The 15,299-nt window shown below is 49.4% G+C and overlaps 1 protein-coding gene across 1 annotated transcript; it reads right to left on the reverse strand.

The window, feature by feature from the left end:
* Positions 1–488: 488 nt before the first annotated feature.
* On the reverse strand, positions 489–15,299 carry Inka2 (inka box actin regulator 2). The gene is made up of 2 exons (XM_027393883.1): positions 15,115–15,299; positions 489–4,577 (listed from the first exon to the last, which is right to left on the reverse strand). The coding sequence occupies exons 1-2, from the start codon at positions 15,169–15,171 to the stop codon at positions 3,735–3,737; spliced, it is 900 nt and encodes a 299-aa protein (XP_027249684.1). The 5' UTR covers positions 15,172–15,299; the 3' UTR covers positions 489–3,734.

Raw genomic sequence — 15,299 nt, forward strand, 5'->3', positions numbered from 1 at the left:
GTCCAGTCAAGGATCCTGCTTGAAGAGATGAAGAGGAAAGAAAAACTTAGTGATTGCCAAGGCTCCCTATGAGAGATTTTCCCCCAGCTATGGACACATTGACTTGTGGCCTCTGACCAGCACAGGGGTGCTTTCAGGGAACAGTGGGGGCGGTGATGGGGAGTGGGGCACTGGAATGTAAGAATGAGAACTTTGTTGCAGGGATGAAGAGGACTCCTTGATGATAGCTTGCATGGGTGTGCATTGGGCATGCAGAAGGTGGGAGGAAGGGATACCCTGGGACTGATGGACGGAAAGGATCATAGGAAGGGCAGGGAGTAGGTCTTGTCAAGTTCCTTCCCCACTTGACAAAAAGTATGAGTGTAAGATTTGGCAAAACAGCCCAGGTAAGCAACATCTCTACAGTGGACAAAACCAACATCTCTGATCCTTGCCACAATCCTGTGATCAAATGAGAGGCACTGTACTTTTTAGCACAACACCCAGGCTCAGAGAAAGCACTGTTTATTTTCAGCATTGTCCCTTGGGGTCTGTGGTTAGGCTGGGGATGGTGGCTAGTGCCATTTCTGTGGAACCTGTGTGTTGGGAACAGTGGACTCCACGTCGGTGCATTGTGTTTTGCACCTGACAGCAGCCCTGCATCAAACCAGCTTCACACGAGAGTAGAGGAGGCTCCAACAGGGCAGGCAACATGCTCAGGCTCACACAAAAACAGGCCTGGGTCTGGATTCTTATTTACTTGACTCTCAGATCAGGAATTCATAGAAATGCTTGGTGCTGGCAGAAACTCCTAACTGCCCTGGTTGGGGAGTTCACCTGAGGTGAATGGACACTTCTCCAGAGAAGCTGCACACAGGCTGCAGCTTCCCAGACAGTCTGTACTCTTGATTTTATCCTGCAGAGAATGTTGGGGTGACTTGAGAAAGATAGGGTCCTCTCTGGAGCCTCTGGGGAACAGGTGAGGATGGTAGGCAGAGTTGAGTCAGTTTGGGTTAGAGAGCACCCTAAGGGTAGGCTGCAGAAGAGCCTAGAAAGAAAAAAGAGAGGTTCCAGTTCTACAGGCCTGTAAAGAGGAAACAATGAGATTTGGCAGGCTCTACCAACCATGCCCAGCAGTCGAGGGAATCTTCCCGTGGATGCTGTCGTTGGAGAATATCTACAGACTGGCCACAGGCAGGTGGAGCCCTGAGAAGGTGCCTAGGCCAACTCAGAGGCCATCAGTACCTGCCAAGGAATTAGGCCAGGTATGGGGCAGGCCTCCATGCCAAGAAGGGTATAGCATGAACTTCCAGCTCATTCGCATGTCCTAATTAACCAGAAAATGAGCCCAAGAGGCAGAATTAAGCTGTCAGTTTCTCTGTCTACTTTTTCACTGTCTCCTCCACCTAAACATTGCCCTGCACTCTGCAACACTACAGCCTGAGGCATTGCTAGTCACCTCTGCACTCTACTTCAGTAGAGCAGTCTCCATCACTGTCTCACAGCAGGAGCCAAGAATGTGGACAGAAAAGTAAAAATTACATAAGGTTGAGTTACCATCATCTTTCATCAGTAAAGCATGACGTAGTCAGTGGGACATTATATCAGCCCCTTTAATGCCCAGGCAAAATTCCTCCAGTAGTCCTCCAACAGATATTCCTCAAATAGACAATGAGCATGCCACTTGTTAATCATGAAAAGGTGTGAATAATCTCAGAGGGCAAATGTTGTTGTTCCTGATCCAGCTGTAGAGCAGATATGGACAGTTTGCCAGGTATAGGAACACAAGATTGGAAGTCAATTACAAACTATTTCAATGCAAGCTTTGTATTGTTTGGCCTTGAAGGAGTTAACTTCTCTGAGCCCCTATTCAGGTAAAATGAGCTAAAATAAGCAGCCATTTCCTGGGCGTAGTAGCAAAAAGGAAATAAGAGTATAAATAAAGGCAAAGGTGCCCGGCACCTGTGGATTATCTTGGAAGCCGAAATTACTTCCTAATTGTTTTGTTTTGGTCCTTTGACTCTTTTCTAGCCAGGTAATGATTAACTCCATTTCTTTGTGTGCCTCAGTAGCTTGGAGGAGAGCAGCTTGTTCCTTTCCCATCGCTGAGTTCTCATCTTCCATGGCAATGCCCAGACGGGAGAGGAGTCGGCCATGTTCATCAATTTAGCCGATGTTAACTAGCACTAGTTCACAAAACTAGTGAGTTGCGTATGGATGAAGAGGTGACTTGGCTTCCTATTCAATATAGTCCATGCCCTCTTGAATAATTTCTTGAGTGTTCCACCCTTCAGGAATCAGGGTGTAAGTTTCTCACATGTTCATTTTCTACACACATTGCTGCAGCCACCAAAGGCAGCAACAGTTCAAGAAATTCAGGTGAGGCAGGATGGACAATGACCTGCTTGGCCAGAGAGAGTGAGGCCAGCTGACAAGCTCCAGGCCAAGGTAGATAGGCCTGATGCCCAGGGATCCTAACTGGGAGCTGCTTTCCTTTCCAAGCAGCCTGATCTGGGCAGCCTGAACGCTATGACTTTTTGACCCATTGATTTATCGGGGAAATAATTCTAGGTCATCCTAGGTCTGAAAGAGATGGGAGCATTGCCTGGCAAAAAGTGACAGATCAAAGCTAAAACTAAAAAACCCTTTCCCCACTAAAAAATGACCATCTATCATTTGATTGTGTGGGAACGTGCAGATGACCCTCCCCACAGCTGCTGCTACCTCCCTACACCCAGTTTCAGCAAAAGCCCCCCCTTCCTCCACTCAGTCCCCTGGGGGTCCAGGCTGAAGGCAGAAGAGCTTCTCTTGTTATTTTTCTTCTCCAATTTTCTCTAATGCTCTGGGGGCAGCAGGCGGCTTGCCTCTAATTGCAGTTGTCACACCCCATCAAGCTGAGCTGGGTCTGGGAGGGGTGAGGGAGGAGCTAAGCCTGAGGGCGGCTGGGCTTGAACAGGGACCTACTTTGTCCTCTCCTGGCCAAGGAGGGAGGGCCGAGATGGCCCCTCTATGGACCCAGGCCATCCTGGGCTTGCTTGTGGTCTCACTACACAACATGCCTGGTGTTAACCCCACCCTGAGGGTGCCTGGTTGGTTTCCAGGGTGAGGGTAGATGAGGCCAGGATTTGTTCTATTTGCTAGGTGACTGTGAGATGTGGACTAGGACTTTTTTTTTTTTTTTTTTTCCATGTATGAGTTTTGGTTCTGGGCTCACCAGCCATCTGCCGCCCTGCAGGAGCATTAAGGCAGGCAAAGGAGTCTGGATGGGGACTCACTGTTGGACCAGGCCGTGTGTGACTCCAGGGTCCAGCAATAACCCTGAGGTGGCCCTGACCTGTTTTGCCCCCTAGCAGTCATGAGTGTACTTTTGGACACCTCAGAGATTGCTGCTTCATCTGCAAAGTGGACATGCCTACTTGGATTCATGGCAGCACCTGGGTGAAGTCAAGTTGCTCCTCCTCTGCACTTTGGAGATACAAGAGCATCTCGGGCTTCCTCACCACACACACACACACACACACACACACACACACACACACACACACACACACATTCTCTCCAGGGACTCTTACCTGAGCCTGCCCTGTGACAGCCTCTCCCCACTGTTTCAGTGGGGCCTGACTAAGAACTCTGCTGTCCTTTCTTTCCGAGGATGAGAACTTGCATCTGGCCTGAAGACCATGACATCTGCCCTCCCTCTCCCACCAGGGCCCAGCACGAGACCACCTTTTAGGTTCAGCCAGTGTCTCTCAAATTCAGACCCATACAGCTGTGTTAATGTCAAAGCCCCCACGGGAGGGTTCTAAGGCCTTGGGGCTGCTTGTGGCAGGGGTTTCGGTGTGTCTAGGCTCTCCGGAGCTTGAGAAGGGGAACCGTCCAGAGCCCTTGGAAAGGCTCCTCTTCTTGGCTTTCTGGGAGCGTCCTGCTCGTGACTCAGAGACCATGGGAGTCATCCAGCCTGGCTTTTCCTTGAGCAGCCTGTCTCGGTCAGGCCGCACGCTACGCAAGAACTTCCTAAAAATGTTTGCTGTTAGGGCAAACTTGCGACCCAGCTCCCTGGACTGGCCTTTTTCTCCTTTGGGTTCACTGGGTCCCCCAGTCTCACTCTTTTCCCCTCCTTTTTCCAGTTCTGGTAAGTCTAGCCAGTTGCCCACCAGGTCTGCAAAAACATTGTCCCCTAATACCAGAGGCTGCCGATTTCTGCCCCGGGACATCAACGTGGAGGTCCAGTCATCTGGTTCCTCCCACTCTAGCCCCTGATGGGTACAGCTATTGTGCTCCTGAAGCTGTGTCTTAGGAAGGACAGCAAGATCCTTCCCACAGACACTCCTATGGCATGGAAACTTGGGGCTGCTGTCAAAAGAAGGCTGGATGGAGGAAGGATGGGCCATAGGCCCGGTAGGACCTCCGCTACCCTGCCAGCAAGGGCATTCCGGCTGTTTCTGTGAGTTTTCGGGGCAGCTGAAGGCCGGCGTGCCTCCAGAAATTTCCAGCTGTTCCAATGCTGTTTGCACCTGTAGGAGCTTCAGTTCTTGCAGTGCACCCATCATGCAGTTCATCTGATCCTGTAAGCCATCCCCCACCTCTTTCATGGACATCTGCAAGGAGAGAAAACACAGGGCCATTGAGCGCTCCAGCTACAGGGAGACTCACCCTCAGCCTTGAACCTCAACCTGTAACCCTGAAACATACATTTCCCGGGTCATCCAAGCCTGCCATTAGAACCTCATCTCTACAGTCTGCCACAGGGCAGACCTGTGTCATGAGAGGAGGAATCTGAACACTGCTATGACTGAATAAGAGAAATAAGGTTAATAGCAGTGAACTAACCAAGACAGACACTGCCCTAAAAGCTGTTCATATGCCCCACCACTTGCTAAATCCAAAGAAATTATCATTAAGTTGAAAATGCATTCAATACACTTAAGCCATCAAACATCACAGCTTGGTCTAACCTACATCCAAGTACTCAGAACTTATATTAGCCTACAGATGGAAAACCTATCCAAATCCTATTACATGATAATGAAGTATTGACTTCATTACTGTACTGAACACACCTGTCTCAATCAAACAAACAAACCAACAGAAAAGCCTAGCATGACTTTATGGGTATACTTTGTTCAATAATCATTAAGTTAGAGACTGGCATTTTATATGTACAGTTGGTTAGTTGCCTGGTGTGTGTGTGTGTGTGTGTGTGTGTGTGTGTGTGTGTGTGTGTGTATAGACATATTTGTATAGATACATATGTGGATTTATATATCAACTTATATTATTAATTACCCTACTTTAATCCTTCCAACTGCTTTTTGAGATTGTGACTATTATTGCTTCCATCTGACAGATAACTAAGGCCCATCAGTGATTAGATAGTAAGAGGTGGAGCTGAGTTTAGTCTGAGGGTATACAGAGAGGTAGTGGTGAGGCTAGAGAGATGGCTCAGAGGTTAACAGCACTGGCTGAGCTTCCAGAGGATCCAGGCTCAATTCCCACCACCCACGTGGCAACTCACAACTGTATGTAACTCTAGTTCTAGGGGATCTGACGCCCTCTTCTAGCTTCCTTGGACACTACATACTTGTGGATAATGGTAGCAATAAATATGTGGGAATATTTACTATGTAATGGGAATCACGCTGATAGACTCCGTGTCTCATCTCATTCAGTTTCTATAAACTCTGGAAGGTTGTTATTCTCACCTCAGCAAGTGAATAAGCTGTGGCAGGAGGGAAGCCAGGAACTTGAGGCCAGGCAGCTCATAGAGCCAGGACTCAAGTTCAGGTTGACCTGCAGATGACTAGGCAACAGGGCCAGACTTGAAGGCCACTCTGTCCTCTAGAGAGCAGTAGAGAGGAGAAGGCACAGGAGAGAGAAAAGGCTGGGGCTGTTTCTAACTGCTCTTCATATATGACTGGTCAGGAGAGAGAGGCCAGAGATCCTTTGAGCCAGAAGTCCCTGCCCAGCCCTGCCCAGGCCCCTGCCAAGCACCTGTTCCCTCAAGCTTGGATCTAGCATTATTCCTGCCTTCTCAGCCTTGCTGGCTGTCCTAGCCATAACAGAAGCAGGGATTCAGGGGCCAGATCCCCTAGCCCTATGTCCTAGGTACCATCTGGAAGGGGCTGAGGGACTGAGTGACTTGGGTGAGGGCCCTTCTTGGAGGCTGGGGAGGAAAGGCAGCCCCTGATAACATTCACAAAGTTCCTAGCCCCTGTGCCCAAGCTGCCTTGGGCCTGCCAGCTCCCTCCCCACACCCTGATCAAGTTACTTACAGTGAGCCTCTGTGCAGGAACCATCTGTTTTTAAGCCCCCCAGAGACCCATGGGATCATCTTACCTCCCAGGCTTGCCTTAATGCCCAGAGCTAAGCCCAAGAGGTGGGGGTGGGGAACCAAAATAGTGGGGGACACAGAGGCACTGCAGTGTGGACTGCCAGTTAGCCCTCTCTGGCTTCTGGGTCAAATCTCCTGCCAACCCCAGCTTGGTGGACAGAGATCTGTCCAAGCTCCCTTGAGCCAGCAGCAATGAAAGTCGGTGGAGGACTGTCAGCCCCCGAGAGCCAGGAGGCCTTTGCTGGCCTACAGAGATTGCCCTTGCTTTGTGCACTTAACTAAGACAGGGCAAGAAGGGGCAGAGCCCAAGAGCCGTGGGGTTGGCTGGGGCACACATGTGCCATTTGAGTGGCAGGAGTGGTGGTGCAGCAGTGATGGGAAGGAGACACAGAACCCATGGAGTGGCTGTGCCTGTCATTGGTGGCCCTGGTCCTGACCCCTTCCTTTCAGAGATGCTCAGCTGCTATTGCTATAGCTCTGAATTGAGCTACAGACGCCGGGATGCAAACCCAGATCAGTTCCTCCCTCACAAATGGTTTTACCTTCCAATTGCCCTATTTGCCCCCATGCTCTCATCTACTCTCCTGTCACCTGAACATCTATTCAGTCACTCTGTTCCTGTCTAATGTATCCCCACACTGACCTCTAGGCCACCAGACCCAGGAGTGCCCGACCACTCCTCCAGATGCCCATCTCCATCCCGTCAACTCACTCGGTGGCTTTCTATTGTCGAAACTCAATTATTATGAGTCTCCAAGCTATTAAGCTCTAGTTAAGACCCATGATGGACATTTTAATTCCAGAAATTTAAATACACATCTCATACATGTTCCCACTATGCCCCTATCAGGCCTCCTCTTAGATCCTTGAGGTACGTGTCCCCAAAGTCCTTCTTCTGTACAGGGCCCATGTCTTCCATGGTTTAAATGCTCAGTTGCTGATGAAATATTTGAGTACCTACTGCTTAAAGGTAGAGACTGAGATCTGCACGCCACTATATAACCCCAGAACCTACCAGATACTTCATATGACACTCATAAACCATGGATGGAGACTACTGACTCCCCTTCCCACATCATCTCTCAGGACTATTTGCTACCTGAAGCCTCTTGCAAGGCAGGGAGAGAGATCCAGGGCCATTTCTCAAGGTTTTGATTTACCAAGCATCAAGGAGTCTAGCTGGCAGGCTTTCTTCCAGAAGGAGAAACACAGTCAGGCCAGAGGTAGTGGGAGGAATGAAATGACCCATTCAGTCTCTTCCAGTGTGGAAAAATCCATAAGAAACAATGCTGACATTTTGTATAGTTTTTCAGCGAGAATGAATGTGTGTGGGAATGTATGAATTTGGAGTGGTCCATAGACAGAGGCTCCTTTTTAAGAAACAAGTGAGAAATTTTATCCACATTGAAAACATTCTGCATTGATTCAGAACTTGAGGGTCTAGAAACAAAAGGAATGGGGTTCAAATCCCAGCTCTGCCATGTAGCATCTGTATTTTAACTTTTCTGTGAGGTACTGTTGTGTTTACTGACTTGTTCTATTTTCTTAGACAGAGTCTTGCTATGCAGCCCATCCCAGCTTTGAACTCACTATTCTCCTACCTCACCCTCCCAAACTTTGACATTATAGGGATGAGCTTTCATACCCAGCTCAATCTCTCCACTGGCCTCAGATTCACTGAGTGTGATCTTGAAAATCTCATTCTTTGGCTTCTAAGAGCTGGGATTATAGGTATGCTCTCTATGCCCAGTTTTATGCAGTGCTGGGAATCAAACCCAGGGCTTTGTCGTAGGCAGGCACTTGAACAACTGAAGTTCATTGTCAGCTCTCTATATATCTCCATTCTTTAAAACAGGACTAACAGTCCCAGCCTCACCAGCCCCTGTGCAGATTAGATGAGGTAATGGTTTTATCTACAAGATGGAAAGAAAGCATCAAGTGCAAGCTGCCTGTTAAGACCTCCAGTGTGCTTTCAAAATATTTCTTCCTTGGGAAAGCTTCACACTTGTTAATGGCAGGATTCCATGCATCATGTATGGTCTGACCTAGGAGAACACCTCTTTTGTCCAGCTCGCCAGCTTCCTCCAAACCCCTCACACTGACTTCCAGGAGCCCAGCCGCAGGCAGAGGACATACTGACACTGAAAGGAAGGCAGTAAGGAGGGTCATGAGAATAGAAGGAAGCTATGGGAAGCTGGGAGGGCCAGAGGCAGTGCAAACAGGAGCATCCTCTGGGCCATGACTGTGAAGGGAGCCAAAAGGACAGCCTTTCTCACCAACCCCAAGGGGATGATGTCATCCATGGAGAAAGAGCCAGAGACAGCATTGCTCTCTTCACTCAGAGCATGGGACCATCTGGGATCTCAGGGCTTCTTTTGTCTTAGGACCAAAGTGGGAGGAAGGGGAGCAGTGTGGTGTGGGAGCAAAGGAGTGGGGTTAGCTTAGAGAGCTGGAAATAAATAACTCTGAGTACCAGTCTTCATGCTGGAGGACTCTCAGTATCTCAGAGCTATTCTTCCTGCAAGGATCAAGTCTTGCCCTACTTGATCTTGGGGTCAACTGGAGACATCCTAAGAAGATCTGATTGGTTCTCCTCTGAGTAAGAATGGACCCAACAGCTCCCTCCCCAGCCATATACCATCAAACACAAAGTCCTTAAGCATACCCCCAGTGGGATCTCTTTAACAAAAGCTTGAAAGGTCTCCTCACTCCCTTATAGCAACTCCAGTTTATAACTTACCTCTAGTCTTGCCTTGGATTCAATTTTAGCTTTTTTCCGCATATCAAATTTTAGTCTCTCTAGCTACAATCTACTCTAGCCTTTCTGGTGTGGTCAAGAGTTCCATGCTATAGTTTGGGACCCTGATGGGGCCCTAACTGATAAACTCTGCACTTGTCATTAGGCATATTTGCCTGTGTTTCTGTCCAGTTTGGGGTCAGTTGTCCAATATCAACCCTCCTTTGCTTTACACTAATGAGCCCCACTATTGCTCTGGGTGGCTGGCTAGGCAGGAAGGAGAAACCCCCACTTGATGGATTAGGAAGTGAGAGATCCCCTCAGGTCATCTTTTCTAGAGCCACTGCTACTCAAACATTCTTTTCCAGGCCTTCATTGTCTTCACTGTATCCTCATATGATTTAAACTCATTTAATATTTATTCTACTTGATGTGTTTATAAAGGAATTTGCACAAAAGGCATAGCACAAGTCATCAACAGGTGGGAGCTGTAAATATGCACACACTGTAACTCCTAATCTAAGGCTTTTTGGTGAGAGAACTGGTATTGAAAGGCAAACCCCTTCCTCTAGGCCAGTGGGCCTCCTTGACCTTATGGACTACTTAACTTCATGGAGTGCTGTGAGAAGCCAGGCCAACCAATATGAGGTGGATCAGAAGAGGAGAAAGAGTGAGAAACTATGGCCTGAGGGTCTCCAACTCCAGTCCTGTTCCTTCACACTAAGGGCTTGTAAGAGGAAAGTAATTGCCTGCCATTGGGCTGCAGATCGCACCACCTTGAGTGGAGCAGGAGGGAGTTTGGGGTCAGCTGTCTATGGACAGACCTTCCCATCGGCACTGGCTGGACCCTTTGTGGTGTGGGAAGAGAGGAGCTAGAAGGAGATGCCAACATCCTCGGCTCCCTTCCCAAGTCCTGCCTTGGGCCCCTGACTGATCCTGCAGCTGTGCCCTCCTTCCATCCATCTCACGCCCTCTCAGAGCTCAGCCGGAATCCTTTGACACAGGCTCAGCTTTGCCCATGGACTTGGCAGTGTGCCCTGACTCCCTTCCCCACCCCATTACTCACAAATCCCCATACAGTTCCTTTCAACCCCTGGGGAAGCTAGAAGGAGGCTCTGGGCCGGAAATGGGAAAAGCCCCACTTTTGCCAAGTGACCCATTCTGCAGCTCAGTGAATAGGACCTTCTTGACTCTTGGCTAGAACTTTCAACAGGAAGGTAACACGGAAACTCTGCCAAGAGCTGCAGGAGGGAGGAGGAAGTGGCAGATGAGAAATGATGAGCCTACTTTCCCAAGTGAACCATCTCCTGGGGGTCACATGGTCAGGCAAGAGGCAGATGGGGAGAGAGTTCCAATAATGCCTGATCTGGAAGCCCAGCCTCTCAGCCTTAGATGACCTTCTTCTCTCCGACAACTTTAGCCCCTCTCGTTTGCACTCAACTAAGGAACCTGAAGAAGTTCCCTGTTTTTCTCTTTCCTAGTTCAGATCACCATACTCTCTTGCCCAGGCTCTTCTAATTCATGTTCCTTCCTCATTTGCTCCCTCCCCTCTCATATGACATCCTAGGTCTCAGGGTGCATCTCTGACCATATATATGTCTGACCATGTTCCTCTCCAGTGCGCAGAGGAAAACTCAAGGTCTCCACTTCAGCTTGTCACCCACTATTTCCCTGAATATAGTCTATGGTCCAGTCTATGGTCTTCAAACAGCCACTCCTTATCATCTATGACCTTGGCCAAGGCACCCAACCTTCTCCATCTGTGTTTTAGTGTTTAGAAATGAGAATAAAGCTGGGTACAATGGCTCGCACCTGAAATTTCAGTCAGTCTAGCTAAGTTTAGGTAGTGAGATGCTGTTTCAAAGCTCAGTGCATGCATGAGTGCACGCACACGCGCGCGCGCGCACACACACACACACACACACACACAGAGAGAGAGAGAGAGAGAGAGAGGGAGAGAGAGAGAGAGAAGAGAGAGAGAGACAGAGACAGAGAGAGAGACAGAGAGAGTGACAGAGAGAGAGAGACAGAGAGAGAGAGAGAAGGCAATAGTAAAAATACCACTTATTGGGTTGCTTTAACAGTTGGACAGTGTTATGGATTTGTTATATTAATTTTTTCAGTACTGAAGATTGAACACAGGATGTCACACATGCTATGCAAGTGCTTTATACTGAGTCACAACACCAGTTCTGGCATTTTTAAAATCAATATCAATATGTTAAACTTTTTTATTAAACTATAACTATACCTTCCCTGAAGGCAACATCTATTTCTATTTGTTTCCACAGTGCTGGCCTGTTTCTATTTGTATCCACAGTGCTGGTGTCTGGTTGGTGCCTTAAACCAGTATGAACTCAGTAAATCTGTCTGACCCTTATGTCAAAAATTGGGTCCGGTGGCATATACCTTAGTCCTGTCCTTGGAATGCTAAGAGCAGGAGACTCTCAAGTTCAAGACCAGATTTTACTTATACTGTCATTTAATCTTCCCAGTAGCTAATGAAGAGAAGAATGGATTTAACAATCCATTCTAAAGATGGGAAAAGTAACCTATATGCCAGAGTCAAACAGGCCCAAGGTTTGGGTTCAAGTTGACCTGCCCCCGAATCATGTGTCCCAGCTGACCCCAGACTAATTGACCCAGAAGCTCTCTTTCTTCCCCTGGGGAGGAAAAGGGGGTGGGCTTTACACATGGAATGAGATGTTTCTACAGAAGCTTCTTTTTGTTCTAAAGAAATTTGCTGTTTTTCTCAAGACTTGAAAGCTCCAATCATAACTTTCCCACGCCCTTCTTTCTCCTTATTTTGTCTTTAGGCCCTATTCCTTAGTCATATGCTAGGGCATCCAGAACTTGTAGCCACTAGTGACTAAAAAATTGCCTTCTGGGAATACAAGTTCCCTAAAAGAACTTTCCCCAGCCTGTGAAAGAGAAGTCCCTTGTTTACTTCCCCAGGGCTCAACTACGACTGGCATTTCACAGTGTCCTCCTATGGCATCCCCCTCCTCCAGGAAGCCTCCCCAGCCTGGCTGAACCTCAGAAGCTCTGGTCACTCAAATTTTATGCATTTGGTTTGTTCAGAATCAACCTAACTCACAAGAACTAGTCTGGGAGCACCCTATGTCTGCTCCCCCTGAGTGTCTGTCTATACATTTGTTGGAACCCCACAGGGGGCTGTGTAAGGAACAGCTGGTCCCAAGGCCTGTGTTCGGCAGCTGGAGGGAAAGGGAGGCGCTGGACGTAGTAGCACCCCCCCCCCATTAAGAAGTGTGCCAGCTGCTGCTACTTTTTCAGCCTGGTTTCATTCCTGAAACTCGACTCTCCTCCCCTCCCAGGCAGGGAGAAAGGGCCAATACTCTAGCTATCAACTTAATTGTGCCCGGGTCTCTGAACTCTCAGCCTCCTGCATTTTTACAATGCAAGTTTTTAGCTTCAAGAAACTTGAAGCTTTGGCTATGCTGTATTTCAGGAACAACTTTTCTTGGTTGAATTTCGGTACCAAGGAAGGGACCGGATAAAAGTGGGGAACACAGAGCACCCTGAACAAAGGCAATTTCACAACCTGTTAAGGTTGCCTTCTGCAACAGGCTTATCCCACCGTATCCACAGGATGTTCTTGAAGGGAAGTTCGTGAAATAAAGAAACGTAGATCTTAATCAAAATTACATGAGGCATTCCTGGGCAAGAACCTGGAAATATATGGTGCTTTTGGATGGCACAGGAGATCCTGTTTGGAGTGAACCAACTGCAGGGCAAAAGTCCTCCATTCGCAACATAAACTGCCCGTGTGGAACACTTACTTCACCACAGCCCTAGGTGGTGAAGTAAGTTCCCTATCCCAGCCATAGCCATGGAATCCAGTCCCTACGATCCCTGGGAGAAGGCAGCTCAGGGCCGACCCAGGTTTATGGCACTTTGCTTTCCCTTTTGTTCCAATTGCTCAGTACCCAGGCACAGAGATTCCACCTTACTATTTAAACACAGAGGCGAGGTGTCTGGGAGGGAATGTGGCTAAATAGCTCTGCCTATCACTGGCTAGGACTCTTCTTCAGTAAGCTGGTGCTGGGGAGGGAATAGAGTACCATGGCGGTGAAGAACTCCCCCATCTGAGTGTCACTCTGGGCCCTGGGCCAGACAGTTGGCTTGCTCTCCAAGACAGTCAAAGGCTGGAGATGCTCAGACAAAAGGCCAAATGAAAGCTGATGGGGAGCAGGGTGACTTTAGCCTTTCTCTTTCCTTCTCCCAGACACAGGGGCTCAAGGCCATGGTGGAGGGTTTTCAGATAAAAATCCGGGAGCTCAGCTCAGTACAGATTTCTCCTCCATTCTTTCTCTCTCGTTTTTATTCTCTTGACATCCACAGATTGTCTTCTTCCTCCCCTCACCACCTCCCACCTAGAGTGATGTAAAAAATGCAAATCAGTAAGATTTAGAAAATTCATTCCCATGCCAGGAACACCCACAAACCCTCTATCGATGCTCAGCCTGATGTAGGTGGCTTGGTCCCAGGTTCCAGGCACAAAGAAGATCCTGTTAGATTCTTTTCTCAACACAGGCTTTGATCCTCAGCCATAGTCTGTAATGATCTTGGTCTTTCTTTCTGGTACTGGCCACATGAAGTGGGAACACAAGCATGGGCCAGGGCCACTATCCTGAACCACCATGGCCTGCATATAAAAACTGATAAGTACAGGTTCAGAAGAGCATCAATGGACACTTTGGCTCTCATGGAAGAAGTGTTTCTGTGGAGGCAGTAACTTTCTCATTGAGTGTCATCACAGATAGGGTTCGGGAAGAAGAACTAAAGGCACCAACAGTAACCTGAGAAGGCAGACCATGGACTGGGACAGACAGGACTAGTGCCAGTGCATCTTGGTCAGGGAGCATCAATAAGAACACTTGCTACATCAGCCCCCTTCCTCCACCCTGCTGCCAGCAAAGCCTGCCCCTAACACATTGCCAAGCAGGCAGAGTGGAGCCTCTACAGACAGGAGTGGAAAGGCTATATAGCCTGGGATCTTAAGAGGCCTGAGCTGGGCACTCTCTGGATCCAGGTGTGCTGTTGGATGCCTGGTGACCTGGCTCTGAAAAGAAGAAAGAAGAGGGTAGCAAAATGAGACAGGAGAGCCCACTGCCATGGGAGATAAATGAGAGACATTGAGAGGTGGAGTGAGAGGAGGAAGCTAAGAGAGTCTAGATGAAGGGAGGGGCGGAGCTGAGAAAAGAGGCATGTGTATGCCTACCTGTCTGCATGAATCCTGGTGGTAAAGGAACACTAGAGGTGAGGGTGGGGGAGAGAGAGAAAGTGTGCGTGCATGACAGCCTTAGCAGTCATCTCTCCCTCTTCGGTGATTCACTCCCACTCCCCAGGGTAGCATACTCACCCTCAGCACCCCGGGGCCCCGCACACTCCCAACACACTCCCCAAGCCCAGACCTGACATCTGGCTGGGCCTCCACAACTCCCGCTCCCGATCTGCCAGGCAGCACCCCTCCTCCCCCGTCATTACAGCTGCCACCCCCCTCCCTGCTGGCAGACAAGCCCGGGCAGACAGCCGGCCAAGCCTGCCCCCGCAGCCGCGCCAGCTCTGCCAAGCCCAGCAGAGCTGGGGGCCCCGGGCGGTGCCAGCTCCCCACGAGCGAGCAGTCTAGCCTGACCTCTCTGCCCAGGACAGGGATCTGTCCGCGCGCTGCAAGAGTCCAGCACCTGAGTGCCTACCCCGCTGCTTGTCTGTCGCTCCTGCGACTCTGGGCACTTGAGCCTTACTCCCTATGTGTGCCTGTCCTCTCTGGGTGTGCTCCTCTTTTCTTCTTCTTCGGTTGTTCTGTCATGTCACATTTCAGCCTGGCTGGCTGTTCTGACTCCCTGTACTTGTTCATATCTCATCAGAATCTTTGCCAAAGTTTCTTGCCTCTGAGCGACGGCCCTATAACCTCTACCTACCAGCTGGCATCTTCTTTGCTCTCGTCTCCGCGCCTCTCTGGTGCACGGAGCTCGGGGCCGAGACCAGGTACCTAGATCTGGGTGGAGCAGCCCTCCCTGTCCCCCGGCTCCTGCTCCGCTCTTACCAGCTCTTGTTTGAGGCGACGCAGATAGCAGTCCATGTCCCTGCTCTCCTTCCTCATTCGCCCATTTGCCGGGCTCGGGCTCACGAGAAAGTAGAGTTCTTAGTGCGCTCCTAGCCCCTGGCGGCGCAGAGCCGAGCCTCGGCTCCGGCGTGGTGACTACTTAGTGCAGCGTCCCCGCCGCTGCC

This window comes from Cricetulus griseus (genome assembly GCF_003668045.3).
Source record: "Cricetulus griseus strain 17A/GY chromosome 1 unlocalized genomic scaffold, alternate assembly CriGri-PICRH-1.0 chr1_0, whole genome shotgun sequence".
Taxonomy (NCBI): Eukaryota; Metazoa; Chordata; class Mammalia; order Rodentia; family Cricetidae; genus Cricetulus; species Cricetulus griseus.